Here is a 23,240-nt window from a genome sequence, read left to right as displayed (position 1 = left end):
ATAATTAATAATGTAACGCAAATTATTAGTACAATTATTAGTACTTCTATACACTTATGTAGATGCCCGATATATCCGGCGCTCGAAGCGAAAGGGTTAAAATGCCAGTGATTTTAGCGTCCTTTACGCCTTGAGAACGGTGAATTCGAGAACTATATCCAGTGCGACTCGCGTTCGGCTGTTCAAACTTTTGCAGCGTTGCCAAGTTAAAGGCTTGTACAGACCTGAACATTTCGACGAACATTGCGCCGAACGGCGCGTCGAACAGCGAACGAAACGCAAAATCGACATATATGTATATCTATATCTATATATTTATATATTTCTATATACAGGGTGGCCCACATAACTCTGAACAGCTCAATATCTCGAAAACTATGCCATCGATTTTAAAGTTCTTAGTCTTAAATTGCATGGAACTGAAGGGCCTTTCTGACTAAATAAACGTGAAGTGGCCTCCCTTCCCCTTAAACGGGGGAGGGGAGGTACCTTTGTAATTTTAAATGGAACCCCCTATAAAATGTTACATATTTAGATTCTACCGGGAAAAACAAGTCAATTTTGTCTGAAACATTTTTTTGTCAGATACTTCCATGATGAGATATAACAGTTTGAAGTTTCGAGTTGTAGGTACTTGAAGCGCTCGGAAATAGCGTTATGGAATTATACGCGCTTGAGTCCTTTGCTTATTCGTGAAGAAATAAAATGTACTTTAAATTAAATGTTCAAAATGTCCACCACGGGCTTGTAAACATTTATTTACTCGAAACATCAAAGTTGGTCCAACATTTTTTAACATTTCGGGAGTCACTGAAGCGCAAGTGTCACGTATTCTTTGTTTCATATCCTCTTTTGTCGTCGGTGGTTCAAACATAACTTTGTCCTTTACATATCCCCATAAGAAAAAATCTAATGGTGTTAGATCGGGGGATGGAGGAGGCCATTGACGAGGTCCCCCACGACTTATCCATTTGTTCCCAAATTTTTTGTTCAAAAATTGCCTGGTGATGATTGCAAAATGTGGAGGAGCGCCGTCTTGTTGGAACCACATTTCTCTTCTAACGTGCAGTGGCACATCTTCCAAAAGCGCAGGCAAATGATTTTTTAAGAAATTACAATAACTTGCAGATGTTACAGTTTCTTGAAAAAAATAAGGTCCAATCACAAAATCTCCTATTAGGCCACACCAAACATTTAAAGACCATCGATGTTGAAAGGCAACACATTTCATCCAATTTGGGTTTTCCACGGCCCAATAATGCAGATTATGTCTATTTACATGCCCTGAATTCATAAAAGTGGCCTCATCGGAAAAAAGTATTTTGCACAAAAAGTCGTTTTCCACAACACCCTGCAGCCACTCACAAAATCTTACGCGGTGATCGTAATATGCTATCGAAAGCTCTTGTGATAAAACCATGTGATATGGATGATACTTTTGCCGTTTCAAAATTCGTTGAATTGATGAACGACTAATATGTGATGTTTGTGCAAGTGTACGTTGACTAATATGAGGATTTAATGTAATTGCAGCAAGAATACTGGCACTATTATTTTCATTAGTGACAGCTTTACTAAGCCGCTTTTCTAAATTATGAAATGTTGCATGACATATTTTGATCCCATAACGTTCAAAAAACATCACTGCTGCACGCCGATAATTTTTTTGGCATTCACCTAACGTTAATAACATATTCACTTCTGTGTCAAATGTAGCCATAATCACAATGTTACTGCTTGAATAACAGCTCTAAACCGAAAACGTTTTCATAGATAAGTGAGTCAAACTCAAGAATTGTAAATATTATTGTTTGTGTTTCTTCACGAATAAGCAAAGGACTCAAGCGCGTATAATTCCATAACGCTATTTCCGAGCGCTTCAAGTACCTACAACTCGAAACTTCAAACTGTTATATCTCATCATGGAAGTATCTGACAAAAAAATGTTTCAGACAAAATTGACTTGTTTTTTCCGGTAGAATCTAAATATGTAACATTTTATAGGGGGTTCCATTTAAAATTACAAAGGTACCTCCCCTCCCCCGTTTAAGGGGAAGGGAGGCCACTTCACGTTTATGTAGTCAGAAAGGCCCTTCAGTTCCATGCAATTTAAGACTAAGAACTTTAAAATCGATGGCATAGTTTTCGAGATATTGAGCTGTTCAGAGTTATGTGGGCCACCCTGTATATAGATATATAGATATTGGGATGAAACTTGCACTAAACTTAATTAAAAAATTATTATAAAAAATATATATTCATAACGATAAAAAAATAGGAATAATTTTTCAATGATTTTAGCACGTTCGCACATTTGCCGTTTTTTTGTGTTCCGAACATACCTGCAAACAAAGGGTCTAGCAGGATAAGAATGGTCCAGCGGCCCCGGCCACAATTTTTATTCGTATTGTGTGGAAAACAATCGTTTTAGGTTGAAAGATAATCCACCAAAATTTCAAGTCGCTAACCCTTCATTTAAGGATAATACAGGGTGGGGCAATAACTATGTCCAGTTTGAATATTGCCGTTATTTGTAATAATATGAAAAAATGTTATATAGAAAACTTACACGGTATAGAGGGGGACATATTGTGACACAAACATTTTCTGCGTGGGTGGAGGCATAGAGAAGATTTCAAGGTCAACTCTATTTTTTTAAATGGAATGCTATGTTTTTTTTATCACGATGTGATAGCCAGTCTTGAGACGAATTCAGCGAGTTATCAATGAAGGTCATGCAAGGTCAAATATGGTAGTAAAATAAACTTTATTACATTACGGGAGATGCTCGAATTGATGACTGTTTGCGTTAATGCAAAGTTGCAATCTTCGTATCCCTGCATCACGTGCATGTCTTATCGTTTCTGAACTTATTATTTAATGATCCTGCAACAGATCCAGATTATCAAACTCGAAACAATACCGAATTGACAGGTTTACTTGAACTGCCATTTAAAAGAGTAGTAGCGACTCATGAATACCGTGTCTCATATCGATCGACGAGGCAACTGATTCTCATACCATTAGAAGCACGTCTCCAAGCGTTTACGCAAAAAAGGATTTATATCCCGAAAGGCGACCGATGTTGCTCTACACACATTATTAGAAAACGACGAGCTTTGCTCTTTACGTATTCATTCTATGTATAGTGCAGTGGAAGCTAGTGAACTTTCTTTGTTTTTGGACCAGTTGGCTTGGAATGTGGATTCTTCTTTATTTGATAAAATATCGGATGGTTCCATAAATGAGGAACAACTACATGCTTTCACTGGCTTTAATAGGAACAATATTGAAAAGCTAGAAAATATGTTGAAAAGTATGAGAGACGAAATCACGAACTGTGAAACAAGCATTGACTATATTTTTATTTAAACTCAGAAGTGGCAGTTCTAATGTAATGATTAAAAATATATTCGGTCTGCAACATGAACAACACGTGTCAGAATATTTCCATCAAATAATTAACGCATTTGAAAAGGATATTTTAGCAAATCACTTCGGAATAAATGAAAAATTCTGAGCCGATCTCATTTTAAATGAAACAGCGTACGCCCCAAGGAAACTTTTTGAAATACAAGATTCTTAATTAGTAGACATTTTTGATGGAACATATGTTAGACATGAAAAAAGTAAAAATAATGTATATCAATGAAAATCATATTCTGGACAGAAGAAAACATCATTATGTAAACCGTTTACAATTTGTACAACAAATCTTATTTACAGATAAGCACATGCTTTAACACTATTCTTTACCCATCTTGTATATGTATAATATTACTATATGTAAAATTATATACTACTTATGTAATATTATGTACAGGTACCTATCAATTAATCCAGGCAAAATGCTATCTAGCGGTATTAATGAGGGATGATAATATTTTAAATACTGAATATTTAAAGGAAACTAACAATATTATAAGGGTGAAAGTTCATTCGAGGCATATTGATCGCAAAAGTTACAATGCTACATTGAATATGTACCACATTCGATTAATTATACCGCTATTACACGATATACATGTGACTGTGCTAATAGCAACAGAACAGTAGGTTGCTGTTCTCATGTCGCTACGATTATTTACTATTTATCTCATAGGCGATTTAAATCGAAAATTGTAAAACCATCGGAAATATTAACCAAGATATTTGATGTAACACATACTGTACCAGTAATTCAGGAAAATACTGACGAAGACTGAATAAATCTATATTATGATTCCTAAAGTTCTCTTTTACACCTACGTAATGTCTATTTATAAATTCGGGAAGATAAGAATAGAATATAATACGATGCGTCGCGTTTAAAAAGGAATAATTGATCAAGAAAGGACTTAACCTCCTGATAAATATTATTAATTAGTGTCGTAAGAAACACTGCACAATACATTATACTATTGTAATGGCGTAATTTAATTTATTTTTCAATATTTAACTATGTTCCACCAATCCGATCATCTTGAAACTTTTGTATATATTAGATAGGTAACAGAACATTGTTCTTGAATTTTTTGGAAGTGGTCACTTGAAGGGTTGCTTGCAACCCCCACCCCTAAAAAATTAAATAATTTTTTTCTACCCTTAATAATTTGATCACAATTGTGAAAAAATATATGATATGAAGGAGGTAAATTCGAATATTTTCGTTTTTCTTCCGTCTGAATATCTTAACCCTTTGCACTCGGCGCTATTTTCATTCTAAAACTAAATTTTTCTTCCGTCTTAGAATATTTTCATTTTATTCATACGAAACTGATCCGATTTCCACATATAATATTTAAATGTTTAGTGATCTATTAAATACAAATTTTGTAATGTAACAAATATTTTGTAATATTTTTTGTAATTTCGTTGAAATAATGCCACAACAATTTCTAGTGTTCTAGTAGCTTCAGAGTCACCATTCGAGTGCTAAGGATTAATTAACAACCGTGAAAAAAATGATACAGTTAAGGGTATTTACCCTCATATTACCCTTAAATGAAGGATTAGCGACTTAAAATTTTGGGTGATTATCTTTCAACCTAAAACCATTGTTTTCCACACAATACAAAAATTGTGGCCGGGGCCGCTGGACCATTCTTATCCTGCTAGACCCTTTGCGCGCATTCCCTTTGATGTATGTCGAAAAACCGGCAAGTGATGGATCGACCGCGCGCACGAACGCAAACGGGTAGGACTTTTAAATCTGTTTGCAGGACAGATCGCATAATTGATAAAATCGACGGTTCGCACAAGTGCGCGCACAAATGTGTGCACAAATGCACGCGGCAGCCTTCGTGTATATAAATGGGTTTAGATTTTCTGTGTTTATCTTTCGCGGTTAACGAGTAGTGAATGTAAATATATGCTGCTGCAGCTTCCATAGTTTGCAAGAAATTTTGGAAATTACACAAATGCGATCCGTTCGTTGCGCTGGTCACCGAATTAATGTCGATCTCTGTCCCGTCCGCCGATCGGCATGCCCTCCAGCGCGCCGTTCGGCGCAATGTTCGTCGAAATGTTCAGGTCTGTACGAGTCTTTAAAGTACGCAACGTTGTCAGATTATGAGTTTTCAATATATCCGAAAATCATTGGAGAGCGCGATCGCAAAGAGGCTCCCTTTTGCCCGTTCGCCGTAAAGAGGGCGTATTAGAAAGAAATCTCCTTACGTTAACAACCTTACGCTAGCTAATATTGAACTTAATTTCTTTCCATTTAACATTGTAAAATATTTGAAATGTTTCTATTTCTATCTATTATAAATTTTGTTATTGCATTATTCAAAATTTTATGCGTAACTTTTACTCAGATTTTTTATTTTTGTTCCTGTATTTGGCAAGATGCACAAATACACAACTGTGCGCTCGCAACAAATAAAAATTAAAAGACCGTTCGAAAAATTGTTTATAACATTGTAAATTATTGTTAAATTTGTTTGTTTTATACATCAATGCATTCTCCGCATTGAAAACAGAAAAAGTTTGAGAGGACCATACACCGCAAACGAACCATTTGGTTAGGTAGAATTGTAAAAGTTTTCACAATGTTTTCAGGTGAAAATGCACCTTGCTAAATTCTCTGTACCTTTAAACGTCGTATTGTGTTTATTAAGGACACGTACACAACCATTGAGCCAAGCCTCACTGTTCAGGTCCATCTTACTCAAGCGGCAGAGTAGTGGTGGGCCTATGCCTCTATGTCTACCTCTATAAAATTAAAACGTTATGAAATTTTTTTTATTTAAGCTGTTTAGACTCTTAAATGAGTCCATTTCGTTTTACAATTTTGGGGTTACAATGCTACAGAGAAGGAAAAAGGACAGATTTCTTTCTTAGAAATTAAGAGTATCACTGAGACATAAATAAAGAATGGATATAAACGCTGGCCATAACATTAGGTTCCACCATAAACATATCAACATTTAGGGGTAGTTGGTAGTCCATTTTACGCAGAGATTTTAAAAACGTTATGAAATCCTTAACAATTTTTCTTGACTAAACGGTTCGTTTGCAGAATATAATTTCTCTCAAACTTTTTCTGTTGTCAATGCGTAGCATTCGTTAATGTAAAACAATTAAAACTAATTATCAATTTTATAAACAATTATGCATATATTTTTTTACAAATGTCCAACGGCCCAAAGGTGTAGAATCTCACTGTGGAGGCCTTTAGGTATAACTTTTATATGTGTAACTTGTGTTCGATGAGGGATAGGTGGAATTCAAATACACACTTTGGTATCGTACGAGCTTTGTTGACCGTCCGCGGCGAGCACTGGTCGGAGAATGACACGCGCAAGAAAAATCGCGCCGCGGCCCAATTCACGACCGCTCCGGTCACCGGGATTACGGCAACCTCCGCGCCGCACAGTGGGCAATTTGGACAAAATCGGATTCAAAATCAAGGAACTTTCGATAGGAATGAGGTAGAGCGATGAAATTTTTTTAAAATGAAAGCTGCAACTTTGTAGAATATGGGAAAAATAGAGAGATTGTGGTACGAACGTTTTTTAACCTCTAGAAAATTCGTTAAACGCGCACAAATTCAAGAAAAAATTTAGTTTTTCCAATACCACGCGCGGAAAATTTTTTTTTAACATGCTATACATCATTTCCCATAGATTTCTTCACGCTGACTTCAAATCTAGTCTCAAAATTTGTCTACGACCTCAGGATTTTGCAAAAAATAGATTTCTGTGACAAAAACTAATGAAGTCATTTTTTCGTTGAAATGATTGGATGGTAATAATCGCCCTATTTTTCCCATATTCTACAAAGTTTCAGCTTTAATTTAAAAAAAATTTCATCGCTCTACTTCAATTCTATCGAAAGTTCTTTGATTTTGAATCCGATTTCGTCCAAATTGCCCATTGTGCGGCACACAGGTACCAAAGGCCCGTGCCCTTTCTCGAGATTTTCTTTGTTTTTTTTGCATGCGGTACCAACTCTGCCGGTTTCGCCGGTTGCCTGACGGTCCCGGGAAGACCTCGTATTCCCGTGCACACTTTGACCTTCATAAACTCAGGAGCCTACTCCTGCGGGGGTCTGGCAGCCTAGGGCCGACCATGCATGGACCCTAGCACGCGGGGGGCTTATACTGCCACAAACAACCTTTTTGTTGTTTGCGCACGCTGGGCTACACCGTTTAGAATTTGCACCCCTCATTATTTTCGAATAAATAAAATAACATTCCCTTCGTCGTTCTCGAACCAGCCTCACCGTTGCTTTATATATCGTGTCACTTACAGCTACTTTTTACAAAGAATTACAACCATAATTCTTTCCGCATCAATATGTATAGCTCCGACATCAAGTATTAATTCGATTATATGCAGCTGAGCAGTGTAATCAGTTATAACGGTAAACATTATAGTGTAACTAAAACTGTCCCGTCGAAACAATGAAATCGGTAACATGATCTCAAAGTTCATTATGCATTTTTAAATCTCCATCAGAGCGTGCTGTGTCGGATTGAAAGTTCTCCATTTTATCTTTCTGTCATTATTTAATAAAGTTATTTGTATACCAGCGCTTAATTTAAAAAAGTAGAACTCATAATTTTCTTATTTTGAAAGCTAAGTATTAACATATTTGCTCATTATTTAGTTTATTACTTAATTTCTCACAATATATAAAGTTATTGTAAATAACCAGTGAGTAAAAATTTATTAAACGACAGAAAATCTGTGCGTATTATTTATATCTGTTTATTACATTTACTAGATCGAAATGTAATAAAAAAGCTATAAAATATGCATATTATATAAAAATGTAATGAGAAAACTATAAAAACGAATACATTAGGAAGGTGTAAAAAGTAACATTATTAAATTGTCCGTTAATGCGGACAAGCTTTAAAAATGCTTAAAAAGCTTTAAAAATGTTATATTCAACATTTACACCGAAGTATCAAGTGTGTTTGTTTCCGCCAAGTCATATTAAACACACGTACTGTGAATGGAGTATAAAATTTTTTCTTCGTGCTAATAATGTTCAGAAATCGTGTTTTATCGGTAACGTTGGGTGTTGATACTGAATGGTAATGGGGCCTCTATGGGGCGCTAACGTTGCAAAACCGACGGACACCAAAATACATTGGGTGTTAAGTCTATTCCTATATCTCGTCTGTGGCCGTACTCGGCGCGCGCAATATATGTTAGCTATCGATCGATAATCGATATGGAGGTTCCTCGGGGAGCGCTCCCTAATCCTGCGAGCAGCCGTTCGGCCCGAAAAAGGGTGTTCCGGTTCCTTCGAAAGATCGTTACGAGCAGGAAAGTGACGTCGCAAAATTTGCAATGTCACACTGTATATTTTCGGTTTCGTTTTTAATTAGACCGTTTATTTTGTGTTTGAACATAAGTTTTATTGGCCGACAAAATCTGGTAGAAGAAGGACTTGAATTTATTTACAAAACATACCCATTCGATTTTAAAATTAAGAGAACTATTGTCTGAAAATTCTTGATTATATGTGGAGTGACCGGAACTCCCATCACAACCCCATTTAAATAAAAAGTTAAGAGATTGTGGTATATTTTCAGACTCTACAGAATTTTCTAAAATCTTAAATAATCTTTCGGTTGTGTGGTCAGCAAGATTTTGCATATTTACTTGTACAGAAATGTCGGTTACTTTAATACAAGTTGCTAACAATTTTTTTGGTCTCACGAATTAAATTGTAGGATGGATAAATGTCGGCATTTCTTTCTTTTTTTTATACGCATAAAATTGTACAACTCCTTAGTTTGTTTTCGAGTATGAAAATCAAGTATGAAAATTCGGCGAACACGAAGGCTACCGAATAGGATCCATCTGACGTGATCAAGACCTACTCTGTTCCTACTTCTTACAAATGCTAGGCACGCAAACTGGACGGATCTTCAAAGTCGATTTTCTCAAAAACAAAGCCTCAAACCAAAAAAATTGGTCCCGTATTTTCGACTTATTTTCTCATGTAGAATCACCCCCTCCACAGCTAAACTATCAAGTATATTGGCGATAAAAGACAATACCTTTACACCGCAGCGGTGATTACAATTAATTGATATATTGGTTGTATTCCAATGTTGCGAGCATACTTCCAATAGCGCTGATGGTTGCAACGGTAAGGTCTTTTTTTTCGTGGGGAAAATGTCTTTCCGCATACCCCGGCTCCCTGGGGGAACGTGGGACTACCCCTGGGGAAGTCCCCAAAGGCTACCCACTAAAAAACCCACGCCCACCTAAGCTAAAGGGGAGGTGCCTGGATCACGCGAGTACTCAACAGGACACCTCCCAGATATCATCATACTCCGGGGGAGGGGTTAACCTCCCCCATTTCCTACGCTACAAGACCCCGGGAGGAGAGACCCGCCCGGTGTCCCCATCCCTGGAGCCTTCGGATTGGGCTTCCCGAGCTCGGTCCACCCACAGCTCCTGGAGTTTTCGTGCCCCGCTCGGGGCCGGTATCCCGAAGGAACCAGCCCCGGCCGAGGCAAGAAGACGCCGCCACCGGAAGGAAGGGCCGTCGGAGGCGAGATCCGGCACGCCCCGACCCTTCCTTACCCAAAACCCCCCACGGATCCGCCTCCCCTAGGGGAGGGACGGACCGACCCCCCCCCCCCAATACTGGGAAACTAACCCGGGGGGTGTCGTCCTATCACGGGGGGAGCTATGCTCCACCCCGGGGGCCCGGGTCAGCTCGCACCCCGGGCTCCCAAATTCACCGCCCCCAGACGTGGGGGCACCTCAAGACGCAGGGAATCCCCCCGCGCCAACTCTACTCCGCCCCCTCTCCCGTGGGGGGAGCACGCGGGCGCCGGGGACGACCCCGCGCCCACACCCTCCTCGCGGAGCCGTGGTCCCGCTCCCGGGCCCGCTCGGTGGCCTCCTTCTGGGTCATTACAACATCACAGGAGGAGGCCACCGCTCTCCACGACCCCTCGCTGTCGACCATGTGGTCGACCACGGTCGGTAGCGAGAGGTCCCACCCGCCCACTGCGTGTCCACATCCTCGTCGCAGTGGTGGCACTGCGTGGTCGGCTCCCGCCCCATCCTATGCAGGTACTCTCCGAAACAACCGTGACCGGAGAGCACCTGCGTGAGGCGGAAGGTCAGCCTTCCCCACCTCCCGCACCATATAACAAATATGGGCAGGAGGGCCCGGACAATCGAACGTGTAAATAGGTCCGCCAGGCCTGGCGTTTCTGAGCCTCGAGCTCCTCCTCCTCCTCGCTCGTGAGTTCCACCCCCGGCGGGCGGCGAAACGAGCGGGCGATATGGTATAATTTCGCCCGCTCCTCCGCCAAATGGAATGGTGGAACCACGGCGAGGAGACCCGCCACCTCACCAGTGACGGCGCGGTACCCCCGTATGGCCCGCAGAGCCAGCCGACGCCGCACCCTCTCCAAGAGGTTTTGTCTTTTCTGGCTGGCCCCGAGCGAGCGGTGCCACACGGGGGCCCCATATAGGGCAATGGACCGCACCACCTCCATATGGAGGTGGCGGACCCCCAACTCCGGCCCCCCGATATTAGGCAGCAGCCGTGCAAGGGCGGATGCTGTCCTCTCTAATCGGGAAGCGAGGAGCCCGAAGTGCTCCACGAAACGCCAGCGGCCGTCAATGACCAGGCCCAGGTATCTCATACTGGGCCCGATCTCTACGGAGGTCTCGGCTACACGAATCCGGAGGTCTTGACCTCGGGGCGGCCGCCACGACCGAGACGGTCCATACAGCCAGATCGCCTCGGTCTTTGCGGCGGCCACGGTTAGCCCCATCCTCCGGATTCGCTCGATCACGCAGTCCAGGGCAGCCTCTGCCAGGTGCCTGGTTCTCCTCCAATCCTCCCCCTCAGCGTATACCAGGGTGTCATCTGCATAACAGATGACACCCGTGTCCGGGGGGAGGACAACCCGCAGCACCGCGTCGAATGCCAGGTTCCACAGGAGCGACCCGAGGACCGACCCCTGCGGTGCATCTCCCTCATATGCACGGTCTTGTACCGGCCGGTAACTCCACCCCTTTGCCGCGGAGGTAGTCGCCGACCACCTCCCAGAGATAGGGGGGCACCTGGAAATATTCCATCGCCCCCGTTATCTCCTTCCAGGGCAGGGAGTTGAAAGCGTTGGAGATGTCCAACGACACCGCAATCAACACCCTCCTCTGAGCGACAGCCAGTTCACGGAGGAGGCGCAGACGCTCCAACGCGTCTATTGTGGAGCGCCCCCTCCTGAACCCATACTGGCTGTCGCTCAGGTCGGGACCACCTCGCGACAGGTGCCCGACGAGGCGGGCAGCAATTATTCTTTCGAACAGCTTGCCCGCCTCGTCGAGTAAACATACCGGCCGGTATGCAGAGGGAGACTCTGCGGGTTTCCCCTTCTTGTGGAGGAGAACCAGGCACGCACTTTTCCACACCGTGGGGAAGACTCCCTGGCAAAAATTATTGCGCATTCGCGAGAAAAACCATCCAATGTCCCATCTCTACTGGCCAGGTAACCCGGCTGCCGAAATTTGGGAGTCATTGTTGTGCCATCCGTCGTCATTATTAGATGTATTCATCGTTAGTTTAAACTACGAATGTGATACAGACTGGTAACACGGGTCTAGCCATATGAAAATTAATTCGACCAGAAACTTGCGCCACTACAGATTGTGGAAAACTTCGTGCATATTCACTAGGGAAATTGCATGTAGCTGGATTCGAACCCTGGCCATCACGGTAGCAGTTCGACCAGCGGGCTCATGAGCCACATACACACGCAACGGTAAGGTCTCTGACTTGCGGAACCTCTGGAGACTTTTTTGACGAGGTTCGAGACCTCGTGAAAACTTAATTTTTTTCTTTCGTGAATAAAATATTTGAACTATTTTCAAATAATTTTACTACTAGCATAGGGAGCAAAGACATACTCGAGTGGTACCAACGTCGACTACGCATAGCGACGGCCCTGGCGAGTCGTAAAAAGGCTGCAATAAAAGTGTAAAATAGTAAACTAAGGGAACCAAATACTTTTCGTGAATGGTTTCGTTACCAGAAATGTCTGTAGAATGCATTCCTGTATAGTAAATTTCTGCTAGATAAAGGATTTTTCACATAAATACAAAAATACAGCGTACAAAGTACCCGCGTCGGCACATTTTCAAACTTTAACAACCATTTACAACTATTAGGAAGTACATAAAAATATAATCGGCTATATAGATATGTAGAGGAGAGTCCCCGCTATTTCTTGATTCAAACTTAAACTTTCTCGCGTGTTTAGTTTTTGCGTAACACGTAATTTTTACAAAAACCAATATTTTTCGAAAACGTTGCGTGATAGAGCAATTCTGCTTTCGGATTTGATTTTAGAATGACAAAGTGTATAAGAATCACCCAACAGATATTGCAAAACTCGAAAAAAGTTTTATTTTCTTGGACAGTGTTATATGAAAAACATAAAAATGAGTATATTTTATGCATATTGTGTTATTTACATATTTACAGATTTCTCTATTATTATAAATAAAAATACAATTTATGGTAATAAAACATCAAGTTATAATTCTTAGTAATTTAATTCAGTATTGTGGGATATAGAGTTAGCAGTGACACGGGGTTAATTATTTTACTGGAGCGTCTGTTGGTGTTGTTTATTAGAAGCTGTTCTCTTACACGCTGTTCTCACTCTTACTCTCACTCTTACTTTACACTCTTACTCTGTAACTCTGCAGACTTTGACACTAAAAAGGCGCTCCGTCCTCCGTGGAGGCTTTCTTTATAGGCCGCCGCTAGCCTCACGCACGCACACATACACACACGCTCACCTTGCCGATTTTCGCGGTTAACCGGCATTGTTTTTCCTAGTCTCGTGTTCTCGATCCTAGGTCGTTCACCTGTCTGCTGTTTGTCACTCGGACAGTGACCGCTCTTTTTGTCAACGCGGAGCTGAAGACCTGCCTCGGCGATGTTTACGCGATTGTGCCCGTTTTGCGATTAATTTAACCGCCGCTCTGACCTACGATCGCTTACATCCATATTTCGCTTCCTATAGTATGGTAAATTTTAAAACAAGGATCGACGCATAAACCTACATTACAACTTTTGCATTCATATCTAGATTCGCGTCTTTTGTCGTTTGCCGTGCAAACGACGTACCTTCTAGCTCGGTTTTTTCTTGCCGGGACATAGACCGAAAGAAAATGTCGTTCAATTAGTCGCAATGGATTATTATCGTCTGTTCGATGATGATAATTTATATACTTATGATATCTTTTCAGGATTTCCCTGATTAATTTTAAATGAAATTTGGCCATGGATATGGTTTTTTGCATTTTATGTTTGTAGAGATAATACGAATTCCGTACGCATATGTCTAGTAAATGAACAAAAATTTTCGGTACCACTTTAAAGATTTGCGTGTTGACTTCACGGTGCTTATCACCATATCTGCTTTATCTACGGTACCCATCGAATTATTGTAATCTAATATGCAGACCGGTTTTTGAACTACTTTTTTTCCTCCATTCCTGAAGACCGTTGCAAAATCTGCTGTGTGCATGGTGGAAAGCATATACACTTCTTTCTTGTCAACCCATTTTATAGCTAATAAGTTATTGGATGAGCGAAAAGATGCCTCCCCTTTTTTTAGTCGATCATTGATCTTAGGCATTCCGCTCCGCCTTTTCCTTGCAGATCCGCAAGCATTTGTACGATTATTGTGTAATACGTTGAACAAGGCTGGACTTGTGTACCAATTATCTACGAAAAGGGTATGGCCCTTTCCTAGATAGGGCTTCATAAGTGATAAAACTATTGCCCCTGATTTTCCAATACCCTTATTTTCGCTGTCCACTATGGTCGATGACCCGGCATAAACAATAATGTCCTGAATAAACCCTGTCTGACAGTCACTCAAAATAAACGATTTGATCCCAAACCTACTCCTTTTTGAAGGGATTTATTGTTTAATAGTTTAATATAATAGTATACTTTCATCTATACATAACTGTTGGTAGGGCTGGAATATTTGGCTAAATGTTTTTCGAAGCATATCAATGACTTTCCGTATTTTGCATAATCGATCGTTGGCAGGTCCGACATCACGAGTAAAATGTAACATCCCTAACAATTTAAAATATCGGTCTCTAGACATAATTTCTCCGAAGATGTCGCTACGGAGGAGTTTATCCACACTTCAATATGCTGCTAACGACAATTTCTTATTGCCTGTCATTAAAAATGATACGGCAAAAAAAAAACAGTACAATTCGGATAATACGGTTCCTTCTCAATTCTTCATATTGTTGTTATTTTTTTTTTACACCAATACTGATTTGTTTCGGTTACGATGAATTGTACAAACTCCTCAGAGACGAAGAGTTGAAAGTAATCAATAACTTTTGCTGATCGACTAATATTTTTTATGATTCTCTTTGAACTTCGCTGTGGCATTCTAACAAGGGCGCAAAAAGTATTTTACAAAACAAGTTTTAAACAAAGCTTCAAACAAAATTTTCGAATAAATGTTTCTAACCTAAAAATAATCTCTAAACTCTAAAATTATACAATAATTCTTCCAATTTCTACCGCTCTTTTTCAATTTCTTTTAGCGGTTCAAGAGAGATTTTGTATTACCCTTGTTATATTCCTTATTTTGTATTTCAATTCCGTTTTGTACAGTTCAAACTTCACTATGGATCAGAGAAAACAAAAGAATCTTGTTTCACATCAAAAATATATTTTTATTAGGATTAATCCAATATGAGTCGATAGAATCATGAGATACTCTACCGATTGTGGATTCAACTTTGCCGAGGATGGGAAGAACTGGGCGAAATAACGGACGGCAGAATTCTTTAACAAAAATGCCTTTACTCTCTGAAGTGCTCAAGATGATGGTTGCGCGGAATCTGCCGTCTTCGGTTCTGCTTCATTTTTGCTTAGGCGCTATGGAGGAGTGACATGTTCTTAGTGGGAGTGAATCCTTCCTTGCCCTGACTGCCTGCTGGGGTGCTGGGAAAACCCAAGGGTTGTAAACTTCGGGCCCCCCGGGCACTACTCGCCAGATGGCTCGGGCCCATCCACATTTGGGTTGCAGATGCCCGAAGGTCCCGCTCCACGACTTGGGCCCGCCGAAGGTCTTCGGTTTATGACACGGCGCAATAGAGTGTCCCCTTGTAGGAAATGCCCACACGATACAGTAAATTCCTTTTTGCCGACGAGGGACGGTGCTCATACATGCAAGTTGCCGGATATATACGGCACCTGTACACACAGGTCGTCACGTGGATGCCGGATATAGACGGCACCCGTAACGAAAGGGTTAATTGGCCAGCTCGTTCGCCCGATCTTATTGTAGCGGCTAGCTGGGCGCCGGAAGAGAAATCTTCAGCGCATCAGCATTAAGCAAGATTTATGGTTTGCACGGTATAAGACGCTATTTTTGAGAAAACGTTTTTAACGACTTTGGCCAGTTGGCGGACAGATGTGTCCTTGTAGTTCCTAGCGACGAACTCAATAGCGCAAGTGGACGCCATAAATTTTGGGTAGTCGAAGGGTCTCCAGCTTAGCGTGTCCCAGCGGCGCGTGCCTGCTTTCTATCGATCGGGAAAGCTGGGCCCGTTTGACGTAAGCCAGCAGCCACGTACCGCTCTTAGCACTGGGCCCGGAAGACACCCCGCTGCACCACCAAAATTAGATTTTAACAAAACGATCCGCTCACCCTTCTCACGCACGAGGGGCGTGGAACGTGAGCGTGTTATGCTAAATTCACTGATTAAGGACTTCCACCAATCAGTCGACAGGCGTTTTTCGGATATAAGGTAGCGGACTATCGACGCGAGGAGTCCAGTTAGAGTTCAGCTACAGTTCAGTTAAAGTACAGTTACAATCGAGATAGTAGAACTACCCCGGACGCTGCCGCGACATCGCTGTATCACGAAAATAAACGACTCAGTCATTAAACCCTGATTTGGAACATTATTCTAAGGCATTCGCCTACGACAACCCAGTCCCTTCAAATTTTTTCTCGACCCAAATTGAAAAAAAGTTATGTTCCGATATTTACCGAATTCGTCTTGAAATTCTCTAACAGATAGGCGTAAAAAATTATGTTTATTTGCAAAAAATTCAAGGTGACCTTGAAAAAACATGAAAAAAAAGAGTCGACAAGTAATGTTTTATAATCACGTTAAAGCTCTCTTGAAACCATGCAAAAGCTGATAAAAACATTTTCGATCGGATTGCTAACAACAGAGTAATCTCTACTGATCACGATTTGTGATTTACTCTGTATACCGCCGATTTCGTTCGAACCGTTCTCCACGACGGCGCCAGACACGTAGGCGTCTATCGTTGCCATATAAACAAAACCTTGATTCGTCTGTAAATAAAACATTGTTCCATTGCCTCTGTCTCCAGTGTACATATTGACAGGCATAGACTAAGCGCAATCGTTTGTGATTTTTATTTAATAGGGGAACACATACTGGTCTGCGAGAACGTATGCCCCTTTCACGAATTTGATTTCTGACGGTCTGATCAGATATAACACGTTGTAATTGGCAATTCATAACGTTATGAGACACATCCTTTGCAGATACTGTACGTTTTCGAAGAACATGTCTCAAAATGCTCCTGTCATCTCTATCAGTTGCCACGCGTTTGCGATCCTAACCCCTACGTTTGCATAATTTGTCAGTCTGTTGATATCGAAAACATACTCGAAAAATAACAGACTGAATAACACCCATAACATGAGCAATCTGCCTTTGACTCCATCCATCCTCTGTAAGTGTAATGACACGCACTACTTCCATCTCAGTAAGATGACGCCGGCGCATATTAGAGTACAGTACTTTTATTCTTATTCTTGAAATCGCATCTACTGTTATCACAAGTCGAAAGCTCAGTTATCTGCGCATTGGCTTGCTGTGTATACGTACGCAATGTAATGTTCGGCGTACCTTGTTCCAGTGTCGCCAGATCGAAAAAATCGAGGGGAATACAATGTACCCCCTCTCTGATGACCGGAGTAATATGTGACACGTTGCGCGTGCGCGATGGGGACGCAACAATGACATGACATGTCGCAAGTTTTAGGTTATTGCCGCGTATCGTACCTATTACCTACTTAACGAAATTAATCATACGAATCGTTCTAGACATTATAAACATTCTTTATTATAAATAAAATGAATTGTAACTACCGGTTCAGGCTTGTCCTCAAGGTACGACTACCAAATGCAATATGATTCAAATTGAACAGTACGATTCTGAACGCCACCTCACCGCCAAGCGTCGCCTCACAATCAGTCGCGCGCGGCATCACGCGGCACATCACGTGACCAGTCTACGGTCTTAGTGGGGGACGTTGGAGTGTGCTCATCGTGATGGAATGGGATTGTGGAAGGGGAAAGGAGGAGAGGAAACAGATACCCAACAGGGCATCTTCGGGCGACACTACCTCGTTCGTCTTCGGGTGCCTTCGTCACTACGTCAGTAGATGGGGACGCGAATAAAGCCTAGTTCAGACACGGCAGAATCCGCGCATTTCCGACCGCGCGGTTTGAAACGCGTGAAAATTGATAGTTGTTCAGAAAGAGGTGACGACCGTGCGGATATGCAGGAGAGAGGTCGAATTGATTTATGCTAGCACACATCCTAAACGTGTGAAATCCGTCCAAAAACTGAACGCTCTCATAAGAACCATAATAAAATAGAATCGCGCGGATTTTGTTTCCTGCAGTCCAACGGGGGCAGCCGCGCGGGCCGGCGGTCCGCGCGTGCAGGTGTGAACGAATATGAAGACGCTAATGTAAATAAGCACCGCGCAGTTCCCGCCGTGTCTGAACTAGGCCTAAGAGAGAGCACGCGTAAGCGGAACGCCAACATGACCAGCTAGCGCGATTAGATTCATTTTATGCAAACCGGTAACTTTAAACACAAGGGCCACAGGTGAAAAATTGTCGCAACGGGTTCATCAGGTGCTCAATCGAATCGGCAGAATCTCGGCTTCAATCTGATCTTAAGATGTGCATATTGCGATAATTTCTCGCCGAGATATACAGAGCTGAATGAAAAATGGAAAATATGTCAATTTTAAGCATGTTTTCAAAAACACCTGGTATATCGAAATGTTAATTAAACTGAAAAAACAAAAGAAGTGCCTTAAAGAGAAAGAAATGCTCTTTTTATTTCTTTTTTGCACAAGATTTTACGATGATTTCTTCGCTTTTTACAGCCAGTTAAAGTTAAAAAGACCATTTGTTTGCTTCAATGTTGTATAACTTGTATAAAAAAAAAAAATCGCACTATGCGCGACAACCAGGTTTTTCGTACAGGCAAGAAGGCGCTTTCGAATGATGGTAAAGCGATTTATGAAAAAATTTATCTCACGCATGTGATGTTTTGAAGTTGAACAACATTTTTTTTAAACTGTCAACGTCTTCTTTATAACGCTATAACTATGTTAAAAAACAAAGTAGCTGAAAATTTGAAAAAGCATCTGAAGGTAGAGACTTCAAGCTTTCAAATGATTTTTTAACGATATCGATTACAACAACTTTTGCCAGAGTTATGATCACTTGAAGTTGACCCAATTTTTCGGGTTCAAAAAGGTGATCCTTTAATTTTTTTGAGGAGTGTATTTGATATATGTATAATATATTGAAGATTCACAACTGATTGGTTCACAACTGATTCGGTGTAATTAATAGATTTGCTGTAATTAAATTTTTTATTTGTTTTATAGACAAATGAGCCTTTTGTCGACGATTCATTTCCACCAGCTCCAAAATCTTTATATTATAATCCAACTGAAACGAAGGATAACCATGTTGTTCAATGGAGAAGGCCTCATCAAATCAATGTTGATTCTACTGTTGATTCCAAACTCCCTTGGGCTGTTTTTAGAACACCTTTGCCTTCTGATATCTCGCAAGGCGTATTAGGAAACTGTTGGTTACTTTCAGCTTTAGCTGTTTTAGCTGAAAGCGATGAATTAGTAAAAAGAGTTCTAGTAATGAGGGAAACTTGTCCCGAAGGAGCCTACCAAGTACGATTGTGTAAAGATGGAAGATGGACTACTGTACTTGTTGATGATTTGTTACCCTGTGATAAAAGAGGCCACTTAGTATATTCTCAGGTTGGTGTATTTTTAATATTAATAATTAGAAGCCTTTTGTTTTTTTAGTAGCCTTGAATACTTATTTAATTTTGAAAATTTAACAATTTTATGTGTAACTATGATTAAACATGTTTATAGGCAAAGAGAAAGCAATTGTGGGTGCCACTAATTGAAAAAGCAGTAGCAAAAATTCATGGTTGCTATGAAGCATTAGTATCTGGACGTGCTATAGAAGGTTTAGCAACACTTACAGGCGCTCCTTGTGAGAGCGTGCCTTTGCAGCCATCTGCTTTGCCAAGCGAAGATGAACTTGATAAGGATTTAATATGGGCACAACTTTTATCTTCTAGACAAGCTATGTTTCTGATGGGTGCCAGTTGTGGAGGTGGCAACATGAAAGTCGACGAAGAAGAATATCAACGTAAAGGCTTAAGACCAAGGTGAGTTAAATATAATAATTTCGATAAAATTGAATTTAATATGTTACTTACTTTTGGATGTGTGTAAAATGGTACTTTTATGTTTTTAGGCATGCATACTCTGTTCTTGATGTGAGAGATGTACAGGTAAAAATAAAAAATTAACGTATAGTCACCATTGATGATTATAGCCATAAAATTTGAATTCAGAGGATCACGTCCTCGATCTGAATAACTTAAATGATTAAAAGTAATTCTTGGTTAAAGGAGTGTGGATTCAAATTCGTTCATTTTCTCCAAAATGAATTGAACCAAAAAGGGTGCTTCTAATCCAGCAATCCTTTTATGGTTCAGTTTACTGTAGTTGACATACTAATATGTATTTTGATTAATACAATACTGTGACTTACAGGGAATACGATTGCTAAGACTTCGAAACCCTTGGGGTCATTACAGTTGGAAAGGCGATTGGTCTGACGATAGTCCCATATGGACACTTGAATTGCGTGAAATGTTGATGCCACATGGTGCATCTGATGGTGTTTTTTGGATTTCTTTCGACGATGTTTTAAAATATTTTGATTGCATTGACATTTGTAAAACTAGAGTTGGATGGAGTGAAGTGAGATTACGTGGAACACTTCCTCCTTTGTCTTCTCTTCGTCATTTATCTTGTGTACTTTTAACCGTGCTTGAACCTACTGAAACAGAATTCACGTTATTTCAAGAAGGTCAGAGGTAAGTTTTATTATATTATTTCAATTCACAATGAATAAGTTATAGAATAATAGAGTGTAATGTCTATATCCATATTATTTAGGAATTCTGAAAAATCACAACGTTCTCAGTTAGACTTATGTGTAGTTGTGTTTCGTACACGTTCTCCCGCAGCACCAGAAGTGGGAAGACTAGTAGAACATAGTAAACGACAAGTACGTGGGTTTGTTGGATGTCACAAAATGCTAGAAAGAGATTTGTATATTGTTGTATGTTTGGCTTTCAATCATTGGCATACAGGAATGGAAGATACTTCCAGCTATCCTGAATATGTTCTTGCCATTCATAGCTCAAAGAGACTTCTAGTTGAACAAATTTCTCCACCTGCATTTGTCTTAGCAGATGCCATCATAAGTTTAACTCTAGCAAAAGGACAGCGACACGAAGTAAACATTTTCAGATATGTTCGAAATAATGACTATTTTTATAGTTGAAGTATTTTCAAAATTGTCTATTTACAGGGAAGAGAAGGAATGACTGCTTATTACTTAACTAAAGGTTGGGCTGGGCTTGTGGTGATGGTCGAAAATCGTCATGTAAATAAGTGGATTCATGTAAAATGTGACTGCCATGAAAGCTATAACGTTGTATCCACTAGAGGACAACTCAGAACTGCCGATAGTGTCCCCCCACTTCACAGGTAAAATATTCGTAACTCTCTCTTTTCTATGTCATACGTAAAACTTCTAAGAATTGTAAAGTTATATATGTTGATCTAATCATTTTAGACAAGTCATCATAGTCTTAACACAGTTGGAAGGTAGTGGAGGATTCTCAATAGCACATCGACTTACGCACAGACTAGCTAACAGCGGAAACTTACATGATTGGGGTCCGCCAGATACTCAGCACTGTCCACAAATTGACACTCAAGTTGAAGGTTTACATAGTCCTCGTTTAATCACGTGAACAAACAAGTTTTATGTACAGTTAAACAAAATTGAACAATGTGCAAAAACAGTGTTTGTTGAGTAAGAGAGTTTATTGTATACTTGTGGTATTCAAAATTTGCTAAAACCAAAGCAAGCTAGCAAAATTAGTACAACATAAATCATACTGAAATCATAAAATTCTTGACGCTTTCTAGCTGTTCATACTGTATGAAAATTTTTAGCGTCAAGACAAGCTCATTAATGAACACAATACAATAATTAACAATTAATATGCAATGATTCTGAGATCAGTGGTTAAGGACAGTTTTTTTAAAATTAGGTAATTATTCGTTACACCATTGAAAACGGATATACTTTAAAAATTGTGTGCAAATTAAAAATCTCCGTGGGAACCATTGATCTATAAAGACGACTTAAGAAAAATTAAATATTTATAAAGGAACAAATTAAACACATTGCTTGTTATATAAAAAAAATTATTTTCTCAACTTAACATTTAAGCCTCATAAAAAATGACAAAGCGTAAAGATTATACAGTAATGTGTAAAATGAAATAAGTAACAGCCATTAATAATATTATAGAAAACATATACACTCTTTTCGGAATTGCTTAGAGTATGATAAAATTATGGATAAAAATGTTACCAATTTTTTCGATTTAAATAGCTCCTATTTTCGAATTACATAAAGCCACATTTGGAACCTATATTTAAAAACCACATGTACATGTACATTATGCATGAAGAGCAAATATTATTCAGATCACTTAAACAAGTATTTTGAATACTGATTACATTATGAAATGTTTATTCAATTTAGCTTTTACTTTTTCCATTTTGTAACTTGATAAAGTGCTTATGTATAATACTATAAATTGATGTAGCGCGTAACTACAGAACCAAAGATCTCTCTTGAAGGTTTTATAATAAATTAACTCGTTCACTGCCAATATTTATGCAATATTCATTTGACACAATTGCTGTTGTATATTTTTGTAGTAAATCATTCACAAAGTTATAATCTATAATTGTTATAGTACTTTATATTTGGTTAACTTGTGATTGGACTGTGAATTCTATGCATTTAGGGTATATACATATAAATGTGCAAAATGTAATAAAGTAAAAACTGTATTATACACATTAAGTTCTTTTATATTTCAAACCTACTGAGACCCTTGATGGAGAAAATCAATGTACATTTCATTAAAATTTTGATAACCTTACAAAATGTGTTAATTGTTAATCTATAAAAATATGAAATTGCACTTACATACACATACACATAAACATGTATAATTATTGTATATGCAGGCTGAGGTGAATTTAAGAAACTTTTTCCTCTGCCAATTCACGAAATCCTCTTAGAATAATAAATTATTTTTATCTAATTTTTTTAACTATTAACAATAATTGCACGTGTGCTGACTGGATTATACAATACAATTATTATTGTACATGGCTTCAGGGGATGAATCTACAATTCTGAGTCGGTGATCATTTGTAAACAGATTCGCCGTAACATTTTTTATAAGAATGAAAAATATTAGATTTTTGTATTAGATGAACACATTGT

General features: G+C 39.7%; 1 protein-coding gene across 2 annotated transcripts in view; it reads left to right on the top strand.

Annotated features, from left to right (window-relative positions):
- LOC143353106 (calpain-D) overlaps positions 1-22,805 on the top strand; it is a 51,411-nt gene extending 28,606 nt beyond the window's left edge. For both annotated transcript variants that reach the window (XM_076786169.1, XM_076786167.1), the window contains exons 5-11: positions 19,202-19,594; positions 19,715-20,016; positions 20,106-20,142; positions 20,408-20,733; positions 20,816-21,158; positions 21,234-21,412; positions 21,501-22,805. In XM_076786169.1, coding sequence (XP_076642284.1) covers positions 19,202-19,594; positions 19,715-20,016; positions 20,106-20,142; positions 20,408-20,733; positions 20,816-21,158; positions 21,234-21,412; positions 21,501-21,681 — 1,761 coding nt within the window. In that variant the 3' untranslated portion in view covers positions 21,682-22,805. The remainder of the gene's footprint in view (positions 1-19,201; positions 19,595-19,714; positions 20,017-20,105; positions 20,143-20,407; positions 20,734-20,815; positions 21,159-21,233; positions 21,413-21,500) is intronic.
- Positions 22,806-23,240: the final 435 nt, after the last annotated feature.

Source organism: Halictus rubicundus, chromosome 4, assembly GCF_050948215.1.
Source record: "Halictus rubicundus isolate RS-2024b chromosome 4, iyHalRubi1_principal, whole genome shotgun sequence".
Lineage (NCBI taxonomy): Eukaryota > Metazoa > Arthropoda > Insecta > Hymenoptera > Halictidae > Halictus > Halictus rubicundus.
Note: the sequence above shows the minus strand (reverse complement) of the source record. Positions and strands in the feature narration are given on the sequence as shown.